We start from the raw sequence: 18799 nt of genomic DNA on the forward strand, positions 1-18799 counted from the left end.
CTTCATGATGAGCGCCATTTCCTCGTTGTCGAGCTTGGAGGCGTCGATGGGTGTTCTACTTGATGTAGATTCCTCCTTCTTTTCTTCCGTCGCCTTGAATGCGACCGGTTGTGCTTCGGACATGGAGGGGTCGTCAAGCTCGTTGATCTTCTTTGAGCCTTTGATCATCAATTCAAAGCTCACAAAATTCCCGATTACTTCCTCGGGAGTCATTAGTGTGTATCTAGGATTGCCACGAATTAATTGAACTTGAGTAGGGTTAAGGAAAACAAGTGATCTTAGAACAACCTTAACCATTTCGTGGTCATCCCATTTTTTGCTCCCGAGGTTGCGCACTTAGTTCACCAAGGTTTTGAGCCGGTTGTACATGTCTTGTGGCTCCTCCCCTTGGTGAAGTCGGAAGCGACCAAGCTCCCCCTCGATCGTTTCCCGCTTGGTGATTTTGGTCACCTCATCTCCTTCGTGCGCGGTCTTTAGCGTGTCCCAAATTTCCTTGGCACCTTTCAACCCTTGCACTTTATTATACTCCTCTCGACTTAGAGAGGCGAGGAGTATAGTTGAGGCTTGGGAGTTGAAGTGTTGGATTTGGGCCACTTCGTCCTCATCATAATCTTCATCCCCTACGGATGGTACCTGTACACCAAACTCAACAACATCCCATATACTTTTGTGGAGTTAGGTTAGATGAAATCGCATCAAATCACTCCACCTAGCATAATATTCACCATCCAACGTTGGTGCTTTGCCTAATGGGACAGAAAGTGAAAGTCGCCTAGAGGGGGGTGAATAGGGCGAATCTGAAATTTACAAACTTAATCACAACTACAAGCTGGGTTAGCGTTAGAAATATAATTGAGTCCGAGAGAGAGGGTGCAAAACAAATCGCAAGCGAATAAAGAGTGTGACACACGGATTTGTTTTACCGAGGTTCGGTTCTCGCAAACCTACTCCCCGTTGAGGTGGTCACAAAGACCGGGTCTCTTTCAACCCTTTCCCTCTCTCAAACGGTCCCACGGACCGAGTGAGCTTCTTCTTCTCAATCAAACGGGAACAAACTTCCCCACAAGGACCACCACATAATTGGTGTCTCTTGCCTCGGTTACAATTGAGTTGTTCGCAAGAAAGAGTGAAAGAAAGAAGCAATCCAAGCGCAAGAGCTCAAAAGAACACAACAAATCTCTCTCACTAATCACTAAAGCCTTGTGTGGAATTGGGAGAGGATTTAATCACTTTGGTGTGTCTTGTATTGAATGCTTAGCTCTTGTAAGTAGTTGGAAGGTGGAAAACTTGGATGACTTGAATGTGGGGGTGGTTGGGGTATTTATAGCCCCAACCACCAAACTAGCCGTTTGGTGGAGGCTGCTGTCGCATGGCGCACCGGACAGTCCGGTGCGCCAGCCACGTCACCAAGCCGTTGGGTTCCGACCGTTGGAGCTCTGTCTTGTGGGCCCGCCTGACTGTCCGGTGGCGCACCGGACAAGTCCTGTAGACCGTCTGGTGTGCCACCCGCGCGTGCACTTCTCCTCTGCGCGCGCAGGCGCGCATTTAATGCGTTACGGTCGACCGTTGGCGCGAAGTAGCCGTTGTTCCGCTAGCTCACCAGACAGTCCGGTGTGCACCGGACATGTCCGGTGAATTATAGCGGAGCGGATTCCCGAAGCTGGCGAGTTCAGAGTCGCTCTCCCCTGGAGCACCGGACACTGTCCGGTGGTGCACCGGACGGTCCGGTGAATTATAGCGAAGCGCCTCTGAGAATTCCCGAAGGTGAAGAGTTCAGCTTGGAGTCCCCTGGTGCACCGGACAGTCCGGTGCGCCAGACCAGGGCACACTTCGGTTGTCCCTTGCTCTTATTGTTGAACCCTTTTCTTGGTCTTTTTATTGGCCTTTTGTGAACCTTTGGCACCTGTATAACTTATAGACTAGAGCAAACTAGTTAGTCCAATTATTTGTGTTGGGCAATTCAACCACCAAAATCAATTAGTAAAATAGGTGTAAGCCTAATTCCCTTTCAGAAAGTAAAGGCGTATGTTTAGGAATGTGAGGATAGCGTAGGGGGATCTTACTAAACTTCTTGCGCTCATGGCGCTTAGAAGTAATAGATGGCGCGTCGGAGCCGGATGTGGAAGGTGATGAAGTATCGGTCTCGTAGTAAACCACCTTCCTCATCTTCTTTTTCTTGTCGCCACTCCGATGCGACTTGTGGGAAGAGGATTTCTTCTCCTTCCCTTTTCCTTTGTTGCGGGACTCTTCCAATGAAGCCTTCTCGTGGCTTGTAGTGGGCTTGCCGCCGGTCTCCATCTCCTTCTTGGCGTGATCTCCCGACATCACTTCGAGCGGTTAGGCTCTAATGAAGCACCAGGCTCTGATACCAATTGAAAGTCGCCTAGAGGGGGGTGAATAGGGCGAATCTGAAATTTAACAACTTAATCATAACTACAAGCCGGGTTAGCGTTAGAAATATAAACGAGTCCGAGAGAGAGGGTGCAAAACAAATCGCAAGCGAATAAAGAGTGTTGCACGCGGATTTGTTTTACCGAGGTTCGATTCTCGCAAATCTACTCCCCGTTGAGGTGGTCACAAAGACCGGGTCTCTTTCAACCCTTTCCCTCTCTCAAACGGTCCCTTGGATCGAGTGAGCTTCTTCTTCTCAATCAAACGGGAACAAACTTCCCCGCAAGGACCACCACACAATTGGTGTCTCTTGCCTTGGTTACAATTGAGTTGTTTGCAAGAAAGAATGAAAGAAAGAAGCAATCTAAGCGCAAGAGCTCAAAAGAACACAACAAATCTCTCTCACTAATCACTAATGCTTTGTGTGGAATTGGGAGAGGATTTGATCACTTGGGTGTGTCTAAAATTGAATGCTAGAGCTCTTGTAAGTAGTTGGAAGGTGAAAAACTTGGATGACTTGAATGTGGGGTGGTTGGGGTATTTATAGCCCCAACCACCAAACTAGCCGTTTGGTGGAGGCTGTTGTCGCATGGCGCACCGGACAGTCCGGTGCGCCACCGGACACTGTCCGATGCGCTAGCCACGTCACCAGGCCGTTGGGTTTCGACCGTTGGAGCTCTGACTTGTGGGCCCGCCTGGCTGTCCGGTGGTGCACCGGACACGTCCTGTAGACTGTCTGGTGTGCCACCCGCGCGTGCTCTGTCCTCTGCACGCGCAGGCGCGCATTTAATGCGTTGCAGTCGACCGTTGCGCGCAAAGTAGCCGTTGCTCCGCTGGCTCACCGGACAGTCCGGTGAATTATAGCGGAGCGGATTCCTGAAGCTGGCGAGTTCAGAGTCGCTCTCCCCTGGGGCACCAAACACTGTCCGGTGGTGCACCGGACAGTCCGGTGAATTATAGCGGAGCGCCTCTGAGAATTCCCGAAGGTGAAGAGTTTATCTTGGAGTCCCCTGGTGCACCGAACACTATCCGGTGGTGCACCGGACAGTCCGGTGCGCCAGACCAGGGCAGCCTTCGGTTATCCCTTGCTCTCTTTGTTGAACCCATTTCTTGGTCTTTTTATTGGCTTAGTGTGAACCTTTGGTACCTGTATAACTTATAGACTTAGAGCAAACTAGTTAGTCCAATTATTTGTGTTGGGCAATTCAACCACCAAAATCAATTAGGAAATAGGTGTAAGCCTAATTCCCTTTCAGTCCCTGCTTGGCAGATCGGCGCCCCTGAACACGGTCGGACCGTCCGAGCCTCTGCCCGGACCGTCCGGCCCATACGCGGACCGTACAGCTTGCTCTGTCGGACAGTCCGGGGCCGCCCTAGGACCACGACCATCCCTGATTGGCAGATCGGCGACCCTGGACGCAGTCGGACTGTCCGAGCTTCTGCCCGAACCGTACGGCCCTTACGCGGACCGTCCGGCTTTCCCTGCCGGACAGTCCGGGGCCGCACCAGGACTACCACGTAGTGTCCCGATAATGGCGAACGCAACCTGTCAGTTCGGATTTACCGCCGGACAAACCGGATACGCATATGCAGAACCTGCTGTTACACATCATGCACCAAATTATTACACACCACAACAACAGTATGTTTCGCCCTCTACATATTTGAACCATAATGCACCATACAATCACAGACCGATCAACACTATTGATCGGTCATGGCAAGAAGGTCGGTATGCTAATGCCCGACCAAATGAGCCCCACAGCCCAGGATCCGGTGGTCTGCCACCAGGTGCAATGGAAAAAATTAGGGAAGAGATGACTGAACTATTTCGAGATAAGTTCGGAGTTAGTGTAGCCAGAGTGGGGCAATCATACCAAAAGCCATATAATCACCGGTTTGACACTGTCCCATATCCACAAGGGGCAAGGATACCGGAATTTTCTAAGTTTTCTGGTGAGAATGGAAGAAGCACACACGAACACATAGGCCAGTTCCTAGCACACCTAGGCGAATTGGCCGATGGAGAAGCATTTCGTGTTCGTTTATTTTCTTTATCCCTTACTGATACCGCTTTTGCATGGTACGCCACCCTGCCTCCTAATTCCATTAATTCCTGGAATGAGTTAGAAAGTAAATTTCATGAACGTTTCTTTGCCGGGGAATATGAATTAGGACTAGCTGACTTAGCTTCAGTCCGACAAGGACGCGAAGAATCGGTTAATGATTATATCCGGAGGTTCCGGGACACTAGAAATCGATGCTTTCGGATCCATGTCGCAGACAAAGAGCTAGCAGAGCTAGCTTTTAATGGGTTGTTATCCTACTTAAGAGACAAATTAGATAGGACCCAGTTCTTTTCGATAGCCCAGCTACATCAGTGGGCTTTAGCCTGTGAAAGCCGATTTAAAGAGACATCAAAATCGGTCGCCCGTACTATACATCTAATAGAACATGATAGTTCAGATGATGAATCCGTAGATGTATATACCGCTGAGTTTATTTGGCCAACAAAGGCCAAATCTTCGGCATGTTCTTCCTTACAGTCGGTTCAAAAGAATCGGCAAGAAGAGAGTAAGTTTACCTTTAATGTTGCCAAATGCGATAAGATATTTGACGAACTACTTAAAAATGACAATATTAAATTAAATCATACTATCCCTCCTATAGATGAATTAAAGACGTGCTTATTGTAAGTGGCATAATTCTTTTTCTCATGCCACCAATGACTGTAACGTTTTTCGTCGACAGGTACAATCGGCCATAAATGAGGGCCGGTTGGCTTTCCCGGAGATGCAAGTGGACACACAACCATTTTCTGCTAATACAATAGATATCGCATGCAAAAAGATCTTAGTTTGGCCCGAAATGATCGATAAAGGCAAAAGCAAAGATATCATCATTGGCAATCCTCGCATGTCAAATATATCAAAAGAGATTGCTCGAAAGGCTCCGGATGATAAGGCTAAAAAGTCTGGAGGCACCGAGGGGCAGGCACAATTAATGAGCCAAGCACGCCAGCATATCCAGAGCATCACAGACAGTCTGACACCTACGTGCGGACGGTCCGGTGCTGAGACATACGGTCCGGCTAACTCAGCGGGACAGTCCGCCTATGGCCAAGGCGTCAACCTCCACATAAAGCTTTAAAAGGGAAACAGACGCAAGGGCGAAGCACATATAGTCGGCTGATCAAAGATGACCCTGCTTTTGATCAGTTGCTCTCCAAGAATACTAGCAAGAAGACCGTTCTACATGATCGGTCAACGAAAAAACCCCGGTCACCTGCTAAAACAAAATGGGTAAACAAAACGGCCCGAAAGGCGACACAACAAGCATCGCCTATTCATCCTATGAGACCAGGGTACTTTGCACCTGTTTACTCATCGTCGGTATATTATCCTGTTCAAATATGGAATGGTACGATGATGAATCCATGACACATGTATAGTCCCTTTGTCTATCCAGACTGGGGGGCACCTCCATTATATTCCTTTTGATCCATTGATCAAATGGTCATGGCCGAGGAAGATACCATCCGAAACGGCCTTTATACACTGGTGCTTTATTGAATGATCTCTATTTTGAAAAGTCGGTGACTTACATCAGGTTTAGTTCATATGCTTTTGGTTCGTCAACCTTCACCAAAAGGCAGGGGGGCATATGTTGGAAACCAAAAGTGCCTCGCGGACGTCCGTGGTGGTGGCGCGGACGGTCCGCGCGTGCGCAGAGTCAGTTGGGGTTCCTATTTTCTCACGGGTTTTGTTGCCTAAAACCGCGGGATTAACTCGGAAATCAGTTTGAAACGGATCCAGACCTCCCCTTTATATAGATGAAGGGCTACGGCCGATTAAACCCCCAACAATCGATCAAATCAAGTCTATTTCTCGTTTTTACCTTATGCATTAGGAGTAGTGCTAGTTTAGTTCTAGTTTAGTATCTCAATCCTCAAATTCTTCGCTTCTCTTCGACTCTACGTCGATTAGATGAGTCTAGGTCGGCCTACCGAGCCTAGACAACACCTAGGATCTCTCCTCCCGACAGGATCCCTCTCGGGAGCGAGATCCAGGCGCCGCCGTCGACCTTCGCCGCCCCTGCGCACGCGCGGACCATCCGGCCTGTAGGCGCGGACCGTCCGACCGTCAGGCAGGGAGCTCAAGCCCTTGTACCAGGTCGCGGACCGTCCGGCCCCTGATCGTGGACCGTCCACGCCTCTGTAAAGGGTACCGCCGCCGATTCTCACGTAGTGATTGGCGCCCCAAAAAGGCACCAACACTAGCTTACTAACACCTCAACTTACTGGCATCATATCAGGTTCATCTGAATTCGTGTTCGCTTGGCTTTAATCCGAACCGACTTCTATTGTTTATACAGTGTTTTGTCTATATAAATTGTAGCTGCAGCAGTACGAATAACCGGCTTTAATTCAAAACCAACAAAATAAGGTTCCAGCTTCCGTGCCATACTATCAAATACAATAACGCCCTACCAAGCCGGGATGCCCGTCTGATCTGTGTCAAAGGATTTTTTTTTCCAGGGCTCTTGGGCTTTTCTGGTCCAACAGAAGGCAAGGCGCATAAAACAGTTGAGCGTTGCTTGCAGTCCACATCAAAAGGTCAGTTGCGGGTACACTTTTTTCTTTTTCTTTTTCTTTTTCTTTTTTTATGAAGGAAGATTTTATTAATAACTTCAAGCACATTACATCAACTTGAAACTGATAAATAGACATTCCTTCTAACCTAAACTCACTTCAATTACAAGCAAAACCTACCAGTATCACCTACTTCAGGAATCAGGATGACCAAAATTCGACAGAAGACACCGGTACACGGTAGCATGTCGCAACGTCATCTGATCTGAGCTGAAGCGCCCAAGAGCAAGCAATCGAGAAAAAATATGCCGCATGAGAAATCTAGAATTGCAAGAAAACAGCGTTCATAGGACTTATGGGGTGTTTAGTTTCTAGGGACTAATGTTTAGTCCCTTCATTTTGTTCTATTTTAGTATATAAATTGATAAATATAGAAACTAAAATAGAGTTTTAGTTTCTATATTTAATAATTTTGTAACTAAAGTGGAATAAAATGCAGGGACTAAAAATTAGTCCCTACAAACCAAACACCCCTTTAGAAACGAGTATCGATTCGATACTCAATCAATGTAGTCGAAATTCAAGGCCCAACAATCTATGTCCATCACGGGCAGCGCCCGAGTGCCCAACAGTTTTATCATGCGTATGAACACCTGTAATAATCGTGTATTCACTTGTCAAAAAAAAAGATGAAGTATTCAGCAAACGAGAAGCTGTAGACACGCAGATTACAGGCATCATCATCATCATCTAATAATAATAATTCAATATTATTGCCCACATTACAGCACCAACGACCTATGACCAAACCACTGAGCTCCTCTCCTACTCCATGGAAACGAACGGTGACAAAAACACGCCAAAATGGATTTTTTTTTTAAAAAAAAACTCAAGAGCGACATTGCGCGCAACGTCGTCCTCCTCCTGGCAGTCTAGGAAGCGGCGGCAGGGACAGCAGGGGTTTCCTGCTCCTTCGCCAGCGACTCCCAGTCGACGTCCTTGAGCATCCTGAACCGCTCGTCTAGAGTCACGAAGTTGGACTGCGGAGTCACAGCGCAGCAGACGCCGGCCTTGTGTATTAGGGCGATGCTGCCACCCATGTCAGGCCCATGAAGCTTCCCGGTCAGCAGTACCCGGAGCGGCATGAAGAGCCCCTTGCCCTGGTCACAGATGGGGGTACCCCCAAAAACACACACACACACACACAGGCATGTCAAATGTTCGCTGTTTATGAGTTCAGAGCTAGGTACGCAAGCCTGCTAACTGCTAGGACTGTCAAGGCCCGACCGAATTATTTAGCTGCAACTTGGTGATATCCCTATCGATCGCTTTCTAGTGAGACAGGTCGACGCTTACAAATGAAGGCGCGAATCCAGTGGGTAACAAGGTCAAAAGCACAACAGAACAAAACGGAAGACATGGTTTACTGGTGTAGGACCAGGACATACCTTTCTTTTGATAGACTTGCCGAAACCTTTAACCCACTTCTGCCAGCCATCACGGCCCTCAGCTAGCGCTTGGCCGAGTTCGCCGCTGTCGTACGCGGAAATAAGACTCCAAGCAACCTCGGAGATCTTGTCTTGCACCACAGGTTTAGCTTCCTCGCTGGAGAACGCAAAGCAAATGAGTGAACTGACTCTTTTTTTTACTAGTCTTAGCTTGTCACAAGAAGAAACCCAATCACAGGATGCTATCGAGGGGACAACAATGGCAAACCATGAACAGGAAATTCAATAATTTAATCCAGTAAATCGTTTTTTACGAACCTGCTTAGAGTAGTATGAAGGGGATATGACAACAGATTCGTAAGAGCTGCGTCCGCATCTGTTATCAAATCGATACCATCCTTCAAAAGCTCGGCAGCTTCCTGAACACAAAATCAACTTTTCAAATTGCATATGTTAACCTAATTACTAGAAATGTTTCAATAAATGAAAGCAAAGTTTTTATTGTGCTTCCAAAATAGAAGGCACTATCTTTTTTTTTATCTTGCAAAAGGGCTTCTAGCGTAATGAAAGCAATTTGGGTGGAACAGGCCGGAACAGACGGGAACTATGTTTCTGTCTCTTCTTAATATAATACCGGGAGGGTGGTCTTTCCCTCCCCGGCCGAGTTTTTTTTTCTTTTTTTTATCTTCCTGATAGCTTTAATCTTGCAGACAAAATGTATTGCTATTGGTCTCTGGTATATAATAGTACCTTCAATATGTACTTCTAGACAGGACACCCTAGGTGGCTACGTGGACAAGAAAATAAAATGGCTTGTAATTTTACCTTAGCAAAACCACTTTCAGATTCCTGGAGAATGCCTGTGTCCGTCCACCGATCTTCAAAAGCTTTGATGAGTTCATCATGGGGAAATGATCTTAGATGTTGTCCGTTCATCCATCTAGACAGGTACAGAAGCAGATCAGTATTATCAAATTATATGGGTGAAGCCCCGTGAGGTTGCTGCTTTTCAAGGGCATACCGGACAGGGCAAGAGAGTATAAAAAGGATAATTAGTGAAAAATATTTGTGTCAAACTAATCATAGTGATAGTGTTATGTCTTGCAAAACCGCAGTGAGCAGACAAGAATGAGCATCGGCATATCTAATTTAAGATCACAATGTTTGGTCATCTTATGCAACAGGCAATAGTTTGGATGAGATTCTAGAATCCAGATGTTTCTTAGCTCAAATCATTGTTTATCCTCGATGTGGTTTTCAAAACTAGGCACTCATTTGACATCCAGGCTTCTAGAAGTACTGCAATCAAGCAGATTATCTAGAAGTTGATACAATAGCCTCCAAGAAAGTTAGAGTAATAGTTCTCAGATCATTCAAATACATGAGAGTAGGCTTTACAAGTTAACAAAGAGTGCCAATAAGCTACTTGGTTAAATCAGTTACACTGAATATTTTGAGTAATTCTATGATATTGATAGTTCTATCACAATATCTTCAATACGGAGAAACTTGGCATATAAAACTTACTTCAATTTTGTTGCATCAAAGACTGCTCCACTTTTATTGACACGGTTTATAGTGAATTTCTGGACTGCAAATGAGATAGCACCAAAGTTGAGAGTAACAGTTCCTAAAAAATGGGGAAAAAAAGAAAAAGCTTGCTTGGTTCCTTCTCTGAGACTGTTACTCCTTGCTGAGCGAGGATACCAGGCCACAGTGTCTGTTTGGTTCTCTTGCTAAGATGTTTTGGGGACATGCGAGCAAGATTTGGCTTGCTTCCATGGGAGAGCCAAATCGGCTCACCCACTCAAGTGAGCACCATGTTGCAAGGCGAGCGATACTATGCCAGGAACCAAGCAGGCCCAATATTTCAGTGAAAATGACAGGAAACAGAGTTTTGAAACCATACCTAGGTCATCAATAGTGAAGAACTCATTCTCAGTGCCATCACCCCAGCCCAGTAGTGCTAAATAATTGACCATTGCCTGAGGTAGATAGCCCATATTTTTATACTGTGCAGAGAAAAATAAACATTATGTATCATCCTTATGCCTTGTATAAAAAGAAGATAAGTTGGCAGAGATGTGAGATAAAAAATAATCGGTAAGTTACCTGCCCGACAGAAGTAGCTCCATGCCGTTTAGACAGTTTACTCCTGTCAGGAGCCAGAATAAGCGAAACATGAGCAAATGAAGGCATTGCGAATCCAAGAGCCTGTAGAAGAGCGTAACATTACAGCAAACATATTTTCTGTGATAACCTTTGAAATGTCAAGAATTCAGATTATGAAAAGCACAATAAAAGAAGGTGGAGGGTATTACTTTGTAAATTAAAGCCTGTCGCAATGTGTTTGGTAGATGCTCTTCAGCTCTATAACAGCACAGGGTAAGCATGTAACTCAAAAGGGTGCCAGACATTCAAAAGAAAGAATGAAACAGAGTTTCCTTTTTTTTCTTATTACCTGATAACATGAGATATTTGCATGGTAGCGTCGTCAACTGTCACACAAAAGTTATACACAGGCTGTCCATTGCTTCTCATAATCACGAAATCACCAAGCGTGTCTAAGTTCCAACTGACCTTTATGAAACTATCCGCTAATTAGTGCGTGTGATCGCTTTTGACGATACACAATTATCAACATACGTAGGTAGCCTGAAGCTTATGTTCTAGACTTTGACTCATTACCTCACCACGAATTAAGTCACTAATTTTCAAAGACCCTTCCTTTGGCACACGGAAGCGGTAAGTGTAAGGTGTCCCTTTCTCTAACTCCTGTTGTACTTCTGCATCTGAAGCACTTGCCCACTTCCCCATATACACAGGAGGAAGTTGTCTCTGCTTTGCGACTTCCTTCATTTGCTCGAGTTCCTGAAGAAATGGCAACAACTGTCAAACTGGACAACATAAGGATACTGTCAAATGACTCCAAAACTAGTCATTCAAGATCGTGAATTACGATAGAATCGGCTGCGATGAATTTTCTGTAAAACCAAACGGGTCAGATACTTTTACTAAAAAGGCAAAAAGCTTCTAGAACTCTGCATAAAGGGAATGAATAGCACATGTGCATGTGAAACTGGGATTGTTGAAACCCGACTGCACTTGTCACTTGATAACACACGGCATCATGCAAATTATGCGAGGGAAGAACAATACCTCGCTGGAGCAAAAGCAGCGGTAAACCGCACCAGAGTCCAAAAGCTTCTCAGCATACTGTTTGTACAGTGAGTTCCGCTCTGACTGGCGATAAGGCCCAAAATCCCCACCGACATCGGGACCTAGCCAAATATGGACGTAGACCAATTATTTCTGCTATAGTCGTATAGATAGCAGTATAGCACGCTCTACAATGATCTGATGAAACTGAATATTCATCGCAATGCTTGTACATAGATTAGCTCTTTTGCAGGTGCACGGAAACACAGCAGTCAACAGAAAAGTTAGCAAACAATTATGTTTTTTGACATCTCCTACCGATTTACCTGCACCTAAAGCCGAGCCGCCGTATTATGTGCGAGTGGCATCCAGTTTTCGCGATAAGAGCATAACAGTTGCAAGATGAGAGGCTAGATCTATGAAGCAGTAGTGATCAAGTCAAAGGCGGCAAGCAGCAGCAACGGCTGGACTGCAAGGTCAGAAATGTACGGGCCACAATGATAGGCCGTCGACGAGATGACACCCAATTCAGAGTGGTGAGAGAGAGAGAGAGAGAGAGCGCACCTTCGTCCCAGTCTAGACCGAGCCAGGCGAGGTCGGCGAGGACGGCCTCCTCGGACTTCCTGGTGGAGCGCTCGAGGTCGGTGTCCTCGACGCGGAGCACGAAGCGGCCCCCCTTGGAGCGCGCGAAGAGGTAGTTGAAGAGCGCGGTGCGGGCGCCGCCGACGTGGAGGTTGCCGGTGGGCGACGGCGCGAAGCGGACGCGGACGGGGGCGGGGCTGCCGTCGGCGCCGGAGGCGCGGACGGAGAAGCTCCGGCGGAGGTGGAGGTGGCGGAAGGGGCGCGCGGGCGCGTCCGGTAGGAGGCGCATGCGCAGCCACGGCGACCCCGTCAGCAGTGCGCTCGCCGCCATGTCTTCCCTTTTTGAGGATTGCGACGAAATGGGAGAGGATGATGGATAGGATCATAGGACTATAGTCTATAGGACGGTCAGACGGTGGGGTGGGGGGTGTTGGGGGCCCAAACGAGACGGCGAGCGGGATAGCCAAGCTACTGACACAAAGGGCTCACATGGCAGAAGGTAGGATATGGTTAAAGGTGTACATTCGCGTCACTCGGCCGGGTCTAGCCCAAATCCAAAAAAATCCGTATTATTTGAATTTCGTGTTGGCTCGGTCCGTTTGAATTTCGGATCGTGTCGGGCTGGCCCACGGGCCTAGCCCACGGTCCGGCCCGTAATTGCTTAAACGTACCGACCTCATTTCGGGCGGTCTGAAATTATAAAAGCACGAAATTCACATTAGGGCCCGAAATTCAAAACAAATTTAATAAAACAAATAAAAGATAAGACAAATAAATTTGACCAAAAGCAAACTTAATATTTGTATTAAGTTATTAGAGCTATGCAATGACTACCTCGTTTACAAATCATTTTGTTAGAAAGAAAAAGAGTACAATCAGCTATATATAAAGTTCGTAAGTTCAGTTCATTATCTAATGTTCATAACAAAAATAAAATTATATCACATACTCTAATTTAAAGCTACAAAAAACATCTAACTAACATTATCTCTAGCATTGTGTTCTTTATCAAGTACATGAAAGTGTGGAATGAAGTGCGATTTTAATAAATATATGGGTCTTTTTGTGCCTCTATATGGGCCATTTCGTGCTTGCCTTAAACGGGTCGTGCTCGTGCCCGCCCATGGGCCGCGACCTCGGCCCAAACCCGGCCCAGCACTAAAATATTTTGTGTCGTGTCGTGCCTGGGCTGTGCTTTTTTCGTGCTTCGGGCCGGCCCATTAGGCCTGGCCCAAATGTACACCTATAGATATGCTTTTGTCACAGAAATCTGAATGACGTTCGACTGACATGTGGGCTCCAGCGGCTAAAGGGAAGAGAGAGGAAGGAACAAATCTATTACTACTCATTAAGAGCACAACGAGGGCGTCCACAAGCATCATCGTGCCCCCCGCCCCCATCTCCCGAAGCCGTCAGCGACCGCTGTCCTGCTTCCCTCGCCCCGCACAGAAGCCGTTCGCGACCGCTGCCCTGCACCGCGTCCACAGTGACAGGGATCCGAGAACACCCCCGTGGCATGTCCGGGATTCAAGGCCTCCCCCCCGGCGATGCCCGGATCCGCGACCGCCGCAGTCCAACCCCGTCCTCCGTCACCGTGACCCCGCCCTCATTCGACATCGGCACCCCCTCCCCCAGACCACTGCCGGATTCCATCGTAGGAGCTCCTCGCTCGTGCCCGCTTTTTCACCGGCGACTCGGGGAGGCCATGCCCCCTTCATCGTGTCCTGCCTTTTGGCCGCCGAGCCACCCCTCACTCCCCCTCGTCGCCTCTTCGACCCGGCCGCGTCCCGCCTCAGCTGATGGGTGGGTGGGACGGCGAGGTCGTGGTGTACGCTCACTGCGCAGGAGCTGGTGCTGCGATTAGCTCCTTGACAGTTCCGCCCACACCTGCGTGTACTCCGCCTCGCCGCATCCTGCCGCTCTACGCCGACATCGACACCAACAAGGTGTGTGGCCTCGGCCCCGGCGAACGCATCGGCAGTGTACCGAGGCACCTCCCATTGGAATGGCGAGTGCTGATCTGATCTGAAGAGGAAGGTGGAGGAGGACACTGAGATGGCAGCGTGGAAGGCGCCTGCAGCGTCGTGTTCCTCGACGATAACGCGGAGCTAGATCCCTCAACCTAAAGCAACCTGCCATCGCGCCTCCTCAACCCAGTGAAACTACAGAAAGGTAAGATATTTCTATTACTGAGATGGCAACGTGGAAGGCGCCTGCGGCGTCGTGTTCCCCGACGATGACGCACAACAGAATTACTAAGGATACGTAGCTGAAGGTGAGTGTTTCCTGGTGCTCCCTGGTATCTAAATTGTTTTGCATGGCTTAGCAAATTTATTCTCTACGACGGTTACTTGCATAGGCGTGGTTGGTGCAAGGTGATTCTTCCCTGCGACGGCAGAGCCAACAGCGAAGTGGGAGGTGTTGTGGCTCCTTTGCAGCTACACGCACCTTGGTTAGCCTTACTCAAACATTTGCATCCCCTCTTGCTTGCTTTCGTTCTTACAGACAACATATCTAGGAATCATACCTGTACATTGGGGACAATATCATAGTTAAACAGAAGACTCGCCAATCCGCAAAACTAGCTTTGTTTATAGAATTTTTTTACCTCTAAACTATGAATCTAAATAAGCAGTCTGTAGCATGCAAATGAACTAACCAACAAAACCAGTGCCTTATTGAAGCTACCAAGAAAATCAGGCTATTAGAAGTACTATACTGCTATCAGTACCACTCTCATACTGTCTGTCTAAACTGTAGCAGGCCAACATTTCTGTTTAATTGTGTTGTAATACTTAATCAAAGACAAATGATTTTGTAAAAGGGGTGCAAGGTGTGTCTTGGGATCATTGTACTCTCTAAGTTATTCTTCTTAATCCAAAGAAAAAAACTTTAGAGAATTCCTTACACACTATATTGCGCAATGCAAACTTTTATAAGAAATATGTTACTTGCACCTTAATGTTGACCTGCAAGCAATTCTCTAAAGTTTTTTATAGTTCAGAATGATAATGGTCTGTTGTTACTTATCCTGTAAACCTCCCTTGCACCACTTTGTAAATAACAACAAATTAGTACTACAAACATCTTTATCATTTGGTTTTGCTGCAAAGCAATCGTTATTAAGTTACTATAATGTGCTTCCATCCACAGGTTTTATATTGAACAGGACTCTTGACTCGTTATTCAAAAGTGCTCAAAGAAGGTCAATTGCATTAGGCTCATTTTTCCCAGGTAAACTACAAATACACTTTGATATGCAGACTACTATTTTACTTCATTATTTGTTTCTTGACTTCTGATTTCTCATGCAAATGGAATGCTTTCAAAAATTATTCACAATTTATAAACTTAGTAATTGACACATAAAACTAGGCTTCATTTTGATTTCCTTATTTTGGGCTGATCAAATAAAACTTGAACAATATAGAATATATTAGCTGCTACTACTCTGCTAGATGTCTGTCACTACATTTTCTAGGACCAATGGTGTTCCCATCTTCCATATTGTTTTGTGCTTGCTATTTCCAAATTTTACCTGGGAACCCATGGATTATATTCACATTTTAGAATGAGCGGAGTGGACCGATGGTGTTTGTCGGTACCCTGAATCAGGGGTACCCCTTACTACAGTATGAAGACACGGTGCCCGCGCGACTATCTCTAGTCGCGTGGTGAATAGCAGCCGACCCCACCACGTGGAGAGCTCCAGGGCCGCCACATGGCAGGATAAGACGATATATTCCAGGATATCAGCAGAGGGTCCGGACCCCCATGGGAAAGTGCAGGACCCCTGTACGTACGGACCGGACCTCCGGGCAAGGTCCAGAACCTCCACGGGCGTGCCCGGACCTCTGGGACGGGTCCCGAACCCCCCTGTGTAGGTTTCGGGCCACTCACAGCAAGGTCCCGGGGTTCCAGGACAAAGACTACCCAGGCCTTGACCAAGGCCAGGCGGGGGTCCAGAGCTGACACGTGTCTGGACTGTATCGCATACGCCTCTGCTCCCCGCTCAGGCGGAGACCCGATGCTATCACGTGCCCAGCTGCCCGTGACATAAGCCAACAGACGGAGCCTGACGTAAGGTCTCTGGGCCGCGCGTCCTCCGCATTTATTGAGGAGGAGGCGCGCCGCCTGTCAAACTGGCAGGTGATGTGCCGCCTCAGCATTAAATGCGCCCTGTCTACTCCACTGGCAGGTGATGTGCCGCCTCAGCATTAAATGTGCCATGTCTACTCCACTGACAAGCGATGTGCCGCCTCAGCATCTAATGTGTCCTGTCCACTCTGCTGACGGGCGGCGACTAGGCCATCCTGTAGGCGGCGTGCCCGTCCACTCCGGTGGCAGGCAGTATGCCCGTGCTGCGGCATACACTCTGCACATCATCACTCGTACGTTACTAGGGAAGCTTCCGCTGCACGCCAATGCTACACAGACCACGGATATCAGAGCGCAAGGAGATTGCAGTGGCGACGGGCATTAGTTGCTCCAAGTATTACATCCGTTATATCCCTGGGCCCGCATGTTGGGGCTCAGCACCCTTGTACGTGCCCCCCTTTAGCTATAAAAGGGGAGGCACGCAATGTTACAAGACAGGCTCACTCAGACTCACTTAGACTCTCAGACTCACAAGTTCATACAAGCTCTCAAGCTCAATACGTCACACAGTGGAGTAGGGTATTACGCTTCGGCGGCCCGAACCACTCTAAATCCTTGTGTGTTCTTGTGTTCGTTCATCGCTTAGTAGACAGGCAAAATGCTTAGGCCCCTCCTCATCTTAGGATTTAGGGCGGGTGCGTTCCGCCACCCGGCCGGAGAATTTCCTCTCCGACATTTGGCGCGCCAGGTAGGGGTCCGGTCTTCACCAAGCCCCACTGGACGCTCTACTTCGACGGATCCACCCGCCAACAAGTTGGCGGAGTGTAACGCCCTGAATTTGGGGGTAGAATTTTTTCTTCTTTTCCCTCACCAAATTCGGCCGTTACCCTTTCCTTTTCCCTTTTCCCCTCGCTAAGCCTTGACCTTTTCCAAAGTTATAGCGGGATTCGGCTTGAGACCTCGTGTAAAGCAGAACCCTAAAATACTTTATTTTGTTTGCTGCACCATGCCGAACCATGCATTTTTTTGATTGTTTTGAAAATGTGAATGCATTCATCTCGGAAATAGATATTAGAAAAAAGGGAAAATCTTTTCTTTTTCTCCCCTCCCTCCCCTCCCCATTTCGGCCCAGCCGCCCCCTCCCCCTCGCGCCCGGCCCAACTGGCCAGCCGGCCCAGCCGGCCTCTCCCCCCTCTCCCTTTCCGTCGTGGGCCCCGCCCTGGCCAGCCGGCCCAGCCGTGGCCCAGCCCCCCCGCGCGCCCCCGCTTTGGGCCCAAGCCGGCCCAGCCGCGCCTCCCCTCCCCTCCCCCCAAATTTCTCTCCCCTCCCCTGTGGGCCCCGCCCGTCATTCTCTCCCCCCAAATCCCTCCCTCTCCCTTGCCCAACCGCCCGACCCCTCCCCTGCACGCGCCACCGCCGCCCTCCCCCACGCGGTAAGCCCCCCTCCCTCTCCTCTCCCCCTCCCTCCCTCTCCCCGGCCCGGCACCACCGCCTCGGCGTTCGCCGGCCATGGCTCCCGCCCCGGCCCCGGCCGCGCCGCCCCGGTCCCGGCCGTGGCCTCGCCGGCCATGGCGCCCGCGCGACGTGCCCCGCCCCACCCGCGCGTGCTCCCCTGCCCGCGGCGTCGCCCGTCCCGCCCGTGTTTGCTCGCCCGCCCCGGCGTGCCCTGCTCGCGTCGTGATGGCCCCGGCGCGACCTCGAGCTTGGCCCAGCGTGCCTTTGGCGCGCGGCCTTGAGCTCGGCCCGCGCGCGGCCCCGACGTGTGCACGGCTAGTTCCCGGCGCGCGTGTGTGGCCTTGCGCGCGTGCTCGCGTAGTGCGCAGTGCTTTGGCACGGCTCGCCGTGCCCTCGTCTACCCCTAGACGAGCCCGTCTACCCCCCTATATTTTATGCGCGCTAATCACGTTGTTCATGTTAATAAAATAGGCAACTCAATTTAGAAATTGGTTACGTTAGTTAATTTATATAGTTAATCGTCTATCTCATTTAATGTTGATCTACTAAAAGTGGTCACGTTTCTATTAGTGCATGTAGCTAATCCTTATTATTGGAGCTAAGTAGAACTAGAGCACGTAACGTTTAGTTATTCTTCTACCCGTAATGCGCCTCGAGCATAAGCTTTAACCCCTGCGAGACCTTCCCTCGTCTCTTTCTAACCATGGTAAATGCAATATTGCATGTCATATTCTATGCACGTTTAATCCACTTGTTCTCTTGTATGGTGTACTGTTTGTTTCCTAATTTGAATGGATGGATGTATGTATGTTTGCGCTCGCATAGAGAACGATTCGGTCGAGGAGCCTGAAGAACTCGCAGGAGAAGCCCCTGAGCAGCAATCGGTTGGTGGAGGCAAGTGTCCCTTGACCTATCTCTGTCCTATTCATTCTTTAATTCATCTCCCGCATTACACATTTATGCCTAAGGATTTACTAGCTTTGTTATCCATGTCCTTGGTTACCTATTTGGGTTGGATTATTATTGCTTAGTCTTATGCTATTGCTCAACTCTAATCAATGAACATGATGAGAAT

General features: G+C 48.5%; 1 protein-coding gene across 1 annotated transcript; it reads right to left on the minus strand.

Moving 5' to 3' along the window:
• Window positions 1-7681: 7681 nt before the first annotated feature.
• On the minus strand, window positions 7682-12700 carry LOC100383787 (Glutamate--tRNA ligase chloroplastic/mitochondrial). The gene is made up of 12 exons (NM_001176422.2): window positions 12154-12700; window positions 11590-11711; window positions 11119-11301; window positions 10892-11010; window positions 10752-10800; window positions 10543-10644; window positions 10340-10442; window positions 9958-10021; window positions 9256-9370; window positions 8749-8849; window positions 8431-8587; window positions 7682-8142 (listed from the first exon to the last, which is right to left on the minus strand). Exons 1-12 carry the CDS (start codon window positions 12500-12502, stop codon window positions 7915-7917), a joined length of 1692 nt encoding a protein of 563 aa, NP_001169893.2. The 5' UTR covers window positions 12503-12700; the 3' UTR covers window positions 7682-7914.
• Between the last annotated feature and the right edge of the window lie 6099 nt (window positions 12701-18799).

Source organism: Zea mays, chromosome 5 (assembly GCF_902167145.1).
Source record: "Zea mays cultivar B73 chromosome 5, Zm-B73-REFERENCE-NAM-5.0, whole genome shotgun sequence".
In the NCBI taxonomy this organism is placed as follows: Eukaryota; Viridiplantae; Streptophyta; class Magnoliopsida; order Poales; family Poaceae; genus Zea; species Zea mays.

Bases quoted from the DNA above. Each gene is read 5' to 3' on its own strand.
- LOC100383787 (NM_001176422.2), bottom strand. From the start codon at position 12,502: ATGGCGGCGAGCGCACTGCTGACGGGGTCGCCGTGGCTGCGCATGCGC. The intron at 10,801-10,891 runs GTAATAAGAAAA...GTGCTGTTATAG, and splicing joins CAAATATCTCATGTTATCAG to AGCTGAAGAGCATCTACCAA. The intron at 8,143-8,430 runs GTATGTCCTGGT...ATCTGTGACCAG, and splicing joins GCAAGTCTATCAAAAGAAAG to GGCAAGGGGCTCTTCATGCC.